Source organism: Centroberyx affinis, unplaced genomic scaffold (genome assembly GCF_046629955.1).
Source record: "Centroberyx affinis isolate AG114_WGS23_722 - 3 ecotype Tasmania unplaced genomic scaffold, CSIRO-AGI_Caff_v1 ptg000992l_1, whole genome shotgun sequence".
Lineage (NCBI taxonomy): Eukaryota > Metazoa > Chordata > Actinopteri > Beryciformes > Berycidae > Centroberyx > Centroberyx affinis.
In genome coordinates, this window is record NW_027279557.1 from 207,805 (window position 1) to 215,302 (window position 7,498).

General features: G+C 38.5%; 1 protein-coding gene across 1 annotated transcript in view; it reads right to left on the reverse strand.

Annotated features, from left to right (window-relative positions):
- The window catches only part of LOC139646550 (protein diaphanous homolog 3-like), a 213,607-nt gene extending 206,648 nt beyond the window's left edge, over nucleotides 1–6,959 (reverse strand). The window contains 2 exon segments of the mRNA XM_071522452.1: nucleotides 4,530–4,634; nucleotides 6,830–6,959. Coding sequence (XP_071378553.1) covers nucleotides 4,530–4,634; nucleotides 6,830–6,835 — 111 coding nt within the window. The 5' untranslated portion in view covers nucleotides 6,836–6,959.
- Between the last annotated feature and the right edge of the window lie 539 nt (nucleotides 6,960–7,498).

Here is a 7,498-nt window from a genome sequence, read left to right on the forward strand (position 1 = left end):
GGCATCATAATTTGAAACTTTTCAACTCAATTCTAAAGCTATAGGTATTCCATGCCTGTCCATTACCTTCTCCTTTGTTTGATTCATTAGTATGTGTTTCTGGTTTGTCATTTCATTTCATATTTTCTTGACATTTCTTAATTTGTTGAAATATGCTCCGTTTATGTGTTGAATTAGACTGGTTAATAAACTACTCATTTAAGAAGTACTGTGTTTCTATGTTGTCATATCTGATGGTATTTCATTCTCACACCCACAAGGATCTGAGACTGAGATTCCCGTTATGGGACAGTCATCTAAACACTGGGCCTGCCACTTACCTATAGGCACACATGCATACACACAGTAGATGTCTGTTGACTTTCTTCCCATTTTTACTGATCATTTCATATCTCATGTTGCTCCCTTGGCTTACCCTTTCAGTCTCAAAGCAAATTAGATTTGGAGACACCTTCCTTGGTTTGGGGTGAAAGGGGTTTGATATCTTTCTGATTACTTTGTAGTGTCCAACAGCGACCCCTCAGCTCCCCACTGTTTCAGCTGAATTAAAAGTGCAGCACAGTGACCCAATGTCCCTTGGAGCAGAGAGCAAAAGAAGCTTTAGTTGTATTGCTAACAATGCTGCCAAGGCCAGATCTGCAGACGTCAAAGTCTAAGTCAACACCTAATACCCTTGGCATGGAAAGTATGCATGCGTGTGTGTGAGAGATTCTTAGATATAGTGATCAGTTATTGTAATTGTTACAGATCCTAATGTTTGTTGTATGTTCCTAGTCATTTCAACTCAGGAGAAACAGAGGGTGGAGCCCTGACATTACAAAATGCATTCCATGTTAATTTCTTTGGCTTTCTCTGCTAAATCCAACACACACAACCATCCATTCCTCTTTCTTTTGATCAACATGAAGAGCATGTACATGCTATTCTGATAGCTTCTGAGATTATTTTGAAATGCCAATTAATTCCAGAGTTATACAGGATTCAATGCACAATGCATGGCACAAATGCTGCCATGAATTTGGAGCCAGTACCCTTTAATTAACATAATCTTCCATAGTAACTATGGAACACTTTGATTCAAATGGCACTAGTCTAAGAAATTGCTGTCAATTATCACTCATAATTTTCATAATTAATTCCATGAAAAAAGACAAGGAAAAAAACAGTTGTGTGAGGCATGCGAGGCACTTTAGCAGCAATATTATGATTCACAGCAAGTTCGGTAAGTCAGATCCCAATTACCTGTATTGATTCACAGCTGAATATAATGAAAAAAAGGTGAAAAAAAAAGGTGTCAAGAAAACCTGACAACATAGCCTGATGATGGTGTGACTGGGGCGTGAAAGATGCGAACGCCCCTTTCCACGAAAAAGTTGGGATTTAAAAAAAACAAACTTGACGTGAGAATGTGTGTACCTCAACGGAAACTTTGCCCCATGCGTACACACATTTTGGACACACAGAAATGGCGACTCCAATTGCAAAGAAGTGAAATAAAGTGAACTGACTGATTGTTGATCAGTTAGATCTAGTTAGGCTCATTCTCTCTAAAGTCCTTTAAGACATGCTTGTGATAAATGGCTATGTAAGTAAATGAACTTGAAATAAAAATAAATGAACTTTTAATGACACCAAGTGTTATGCAATTGGGCTGAAGGTCACAAGGTTATATGATGATACTGCGTAATGATGCGTTATGACTGGTTTCGTGGCGCACAAAGCGCATTGGAGACGCTGGGTTCGGGTGCACAGATATCCTCTTCAGCCACCGCTTACCCCATGTCAGAAAATGGAAATAAACAATTGTTCAAGACTGTTCTTAAGTCTGTTATGCATTTTTTTGTCATATAAAATGGATGTGAAATGTTGTGAATGTCAACTGAATGTGAAATCCATTCTGGAAGTAAGGGGAGGGAGAGACAGGGCATCATATCACACAATGACAGTCTGACATCATGCCACAATTATGAATCACAACTGTACCTCCATGGCCAACAATTTATCTTGTCTCATTTACCTCAACCACTAATGACAGCTTACTATCAACCGTTTTGTAATGAAAATTGGTATATGTGAGGGAATATGGTGAGCAAAAAAGCACGATTTAGTTCATTTTTCATTTTACCGTCTTCCTTTGAGTCAGACAAATCTGCTTTCAAAACCAATAGCTCAGTCTTCACTCAATACCACAGCAGAAAATTGGGGTATTTTATCAGATGAGGGCTTCAAAAGAAGAAAAAGTAGCTTATTACAATATAACTCTAGAATTATCATCACTGGTATAACATGTCTCTTATAGTCTCTTGCCATTACAAATCATAAAAACGGTTAAAAAGTAGAATATCATGACTGCAAAGACTGATGAGCAAATCACCTTACATTCAATGCCTCTTTCTGCAATTTAATGAGGGATACTGCAGCATAACTAAAGTTTATCAGAGGGACAAGGCATTTTACTTGTTTTAGAAGCTTGTTAGTACTTGACAAAACCTACTCCCTCACACTGTGAATCCATACATCCTAATGTAACTGATGACAATGTGTAGCAGCTGCCTAATGACAATGGCAATCCTAGTACACAGCGTTGTCCTTGGAATGGAGATGAGCCTGGCAACACTCTGCCTGTCCCTTGATTTTAATGAATGAATCACTGGCTTTCTGTCTGAGTGATCATGGGCAAATTGAGACTTGAGAGGCTGGCCCGTCCAACCATAATCATCCTTCTTTACTCTGCAACCCCCGTCTGTGACCATGCCATTGTTCCACAGGTGAATGCTGAGCAGAATGAAACCCAGTCTGTTGAACTAAATAGCTTACACCTGTCTGTGTGTAATGTGACAGCAGGTGATGGCAGGTTAGGAATTATTGACATGGGGGAAACATGTTGATGTGCTCATTTTCACATCTTCCCTTTCCAAACATTGAATTTATTAGGCTTAAATGTGGAATTTGTGCAAAGCTGCTGTTTTGAAGTGATTAATGTGATTTGTTGGCTATTGCCCACGTCCGTTCGCTATGCAGGTAAGTACAAACAGAGGCAAAACATAAACAGACTGGGCCCCATGGTAACTGGAAATGAAGTGCCTAAGGCAACTTTGGAGGGATGTCTGCTTGTAGCAAATTAAACAAATGCAATACGATGACACCATGCCAACTGCTTTGTTTAACGAAAACATTTTTTGAAAAAAACAACAGAATTGTTATGGAAAATCAGAGCTTTTGAATTATTTCTCTAATACAATACAAAACTCAGTTCACTCGTCAAAGATCGCAGAGTTGCTACATGCCTTTAAGTTGATGCAACCCAAGATAACTCCAGCACAAAGATGTCTCCTGTGTGATATTTGTAACAGTGGTTGATAGTTCTCATCAGTAACAAAGGTTATCTCAAGTTTTTGTTTAATATTAAGTCAACAGTAAAAGTGTTTTGTTAGGCTGGGTTTTCATTATTATTATTAAAAAAATGTCACAGACTGAACTCAAATTATGTATAAACATGCTCTATGGTAGATATTTTATAAAGTTCCATCTGCATTTTTTATGGAATTCCCTATCAAATGACTGATTTTTTTTTATAGTGGTCCTTTAAAGGTTTCCATTCTCAAGGGTAATTGAAATCAATGTATAAAGCGTGCCCTTTTTTCTTGGTCTGGGAGGAAAAAAATGGTCCACAGTTGCCAGTTCTTTGGAGATTTAATCGTTTTCCTCCAAACCTTGACAATTTTATCACGCACACTCAAGGTCTGTTCGACTGCTTTTACGGGGAGTAAAAAAGGTTAGGGCTCATTGCTGAAACTTTGAAGCAAGGACAATCAACTCTGATAGCAAACTCACATACATAAAATTGAATCATACAATATCTTCCAGCACTCAAAAATAATTAATGTTTCCAAGGATGAATGCCAAGCACTCCATAATTTATCAGATAAGTTGTGATGCACTATCATCCAAAGGCAGCAGAATTTATTCAGGTTGCAAATGTGTTTTTGATCCCTTTTTCTAAATCCCCAAAGCCCAACATTTTATGTTCTAGTAAAATCTTGCTCCCATGACAGAAAGTTATCAGTGTCAATTCACATCTTTGGCATATCAAGGAATAAAAGAACACACGCACGACATAGGCTACTGTACATACACACACAAACACACATACATATACAGTATATATGTCTATTATTACATGTATGTCAGAGATGTGTGTCAGACATACAGAGATAGCAAGACGAATCGGTTGGCATTGGCTTGTTATCTGATATCTCTTATATTTTTGATATCTAATAATCAAATCAAATCCCTCCCCAGTCCCTCACATCACTTTTCATTCAAAAATATATCAAACAATGGAAGCAAAATGTGCTCCGGCTAAAAATTCATGGGGTCTTCTTTAAAATGGATAACAATTCAACACAGATAATGTTAAATTCCAGAATCCAACATCTCGTGTTTTATTGCCAGCTGCTATGAGTAGTGAAGCAGCAAAACATAGCAAATAAAATGTGTAAAATATATTCATACGGTGAAAAACTTACGGTTTTGGAGGCAGTAAAAATATACTGGATGACCATTTCTCTCTTTGTGTTGAGGTCTTTCTCTCTCAAAGGAGTCTTTTTTTCTTCATTCAAGTTCATGTCCTCCTGAAAAGACAGAGAAACAGAATGGCAATTTCATGATTACAGTATTCTCAATGAGCAAACATTTTGTGATGTGAGAGTCCTAGTTAGTGTTTCCTACTAAACTAAAAAACTAAACTAAACTATACAAAAGGCGAAGCCAAGTTGTAAGGTATTACATAGTCTTGCATGGATATTAAAATTTTTGACAATATCATAAATCAACTGAAAACAGTCAACTGACCAGAAACATTCATGCATTAAACTATTTAAAAGGATAAGCAAAACCTTAAGGCCAACCATAAAAGGTCTGATGAAATTATGAAATTGCTGAAATGATGGTAATATCTTAGAGCAGTGGTTCCCAGCTTGGAGTCCTTGAGGAGGATCCAAGGATTCCAAACAAAATGAGGAATGATGCAATTTCACTATTATTTAATTTACTTTCCGTCAGCACAATGAGAGAATGTATGAGAATGGCTCCTGTGATCACAAGTTTCACTTTTACTTACAAGATTGTATTTGACAATGGGGGCCTATATACACATATATGTGTATTTGTGTGTGTGTGTGTGTGTGTGTGTGTGTGTGTGTGTGTGTGTGTGTGTATGTGTGTGTGTATGTGTGTGTATGACTTAAGTCACTTTCGGGGACACACACCAGACTTAAGACCAGTTGATTGGGGACGGCTTGTGCAAGTGGGGACAAAAGCCGTGTCCCCAACTGGTAAAAAGCTGATATTTGGGTCAGTGGTTAAGGTTAGTGTTAGGTTAAGGTTAGGGTTAGGGTTAGGCAAGTTATGGTTATGGTTATGGTTAGGGTAAGTCTCCAGGAAATTAATGTAAGTCTATGTAAATACCCCAAAAGTGACATAAGTAAGACTGTGTGTGTGTGTGTGTGTGTGTGTGTGTGTGTGTGTGTGTGTGTGTGTGTGTGTGTGTGTGTGTGTGTGTGTGCGTGTGTGTGTTTGTTTCCCACCAACATTGCAATAGTCTCTAGATTTCCAAATGAATTGTAAAAGTATTTATATCCTGCACCAGCTCCTTCCTGCCTCTTTCATTCAAACTTAAGTAAAAAAGCGGTGCCTCCCTCTCTTTACTTTGATCACTTCATTTAACATTTCAGTCATGTTAGTATGTGGATTCCACCAAGAGGAAGAAACCTCATCTGGAGGTGAATAGAATAAGAATCGGGCATCAGTTATCTTTGTCTCCCCTGTCATCCTGCCCTGTCCCAGCCATGAATCAGCCCACAAGCTGTGACGAATGATCAAAGCTGGGGCTATGTCCCCCTACCATTGTAGCATCACTGCCTCCTAAGTCCTGTCATTCAGCACCACCTGCACTGCTGCCTGCGTCTGTAATGTACTGATACACCTCAGGAAACAAGCACAGAGCAAGGGGAGATTCTGGAGTCCACAGATGAGAATTAGGGATGAAAGGTGTGATACCTGCTCTGTCCTGTGCGTACTTAGTCGAGATGTGCCAATACTGAAAGCTTGACTGTATTTCAGTCAATTGCCAGCCATCACAACTAAGTCAGTTAGCGTGCTGCTCAAACCGTAAAATTTGATCAATCTTCCTCGAGACCAAGCAGATTTTATTGCTATCTTACAATAAAAACTAAGTAGTAGTGAAGAGTAAAAGCAGACAATACAAAGCTTGTAGTTCATCAGCATTGACGTCCTAATGGCATGTTTATGGCATTAGGACGCAGAATTTGGATTACCCTATGGCATGTAATTTCAAGGAAAGACATGCCAGCAATGAAAAGTTGCTGAAGGTGGAAGGCATTTAAGTCATTACAGAAGGAACGGACTGGATTTTTAAATGTGATGCTTTGGTATATCCAGGTTTAAATGAGTAAATTGATTTCAGACCATTTCTGTGTATTTAACTTTTTGTGAACTTGATGTAACATAATTGAATGTATACATGTAATACACCTATATTATGCTGTATGTTAAACTGATGAGAGCGTCTTGTGGATATATCTTGTGGAAATATGGAAAAACAAAAACAAGTTGACTGCAAATCCAGTCTTTGCGTTTGTGTGTGTGTGTGTGTGTGTGTGTTTGTGTGTGTGCGTGTGCGCGCGTGTGTGTGTGAGAGTGAGAGTGACACTACTGCTCATTCAAACCTCTGACTATTCTGGGAGGTCAAAGATGGCAATGTATCATTTAAACTTTGATCATACTGTACAATCACAAAACAGCATACCATCATCTTCTCAAAAAGACCCAAGATCTCTTTCTCTGAAGTGATCTTTGATGAGAGCTCCTCCAACTCGGATGAGGTGGATGAGGAGGAAGAAATGGACCAATCACTGGGGTTGTGTTTGGGGTGCGACAGGTGCGGACGCTCCTTTTTACTGCCCGGAATCCGAATACTGGCAAATCTGTCCAGCTGTAGAGAAACAGAAAACACAGTTACAACAGAGAAAACGGTACTGGACTTTAAGTGCCAGGATTTCCACACCTGTTTAATACAAACTGGTGACATAATTAATGTTAGATTATGAACAATATATTTAAGGGGTATTAATTAAGTACAGAATAGACTAATTAGGTTAATAGTGAGCTTTAAAAGCTGTGCACTGTTAGTCTGCATGGTGTGAGTCAAGCACATCTATTTGTTATGTTTGTTTAAAACATGTAAAGTCTCAGCCACAATTTTATTAGGTTGCGAACGATCTGTAGAAGACACATCATGGGGGACACAAAAAGTCCTACAGTGGAATTGTGTATTGTGCATCTTACTGTGGTAGTATTATGTGTTGTTCTAAGTAATTTTTGTGTTATTTGATGACCGATGAGTGCCCAGAATCTAAATGCTCCTCGGGGATACATAAAGTTTATTGAATTGAATATCACTTGGTCTTGTAGGTCA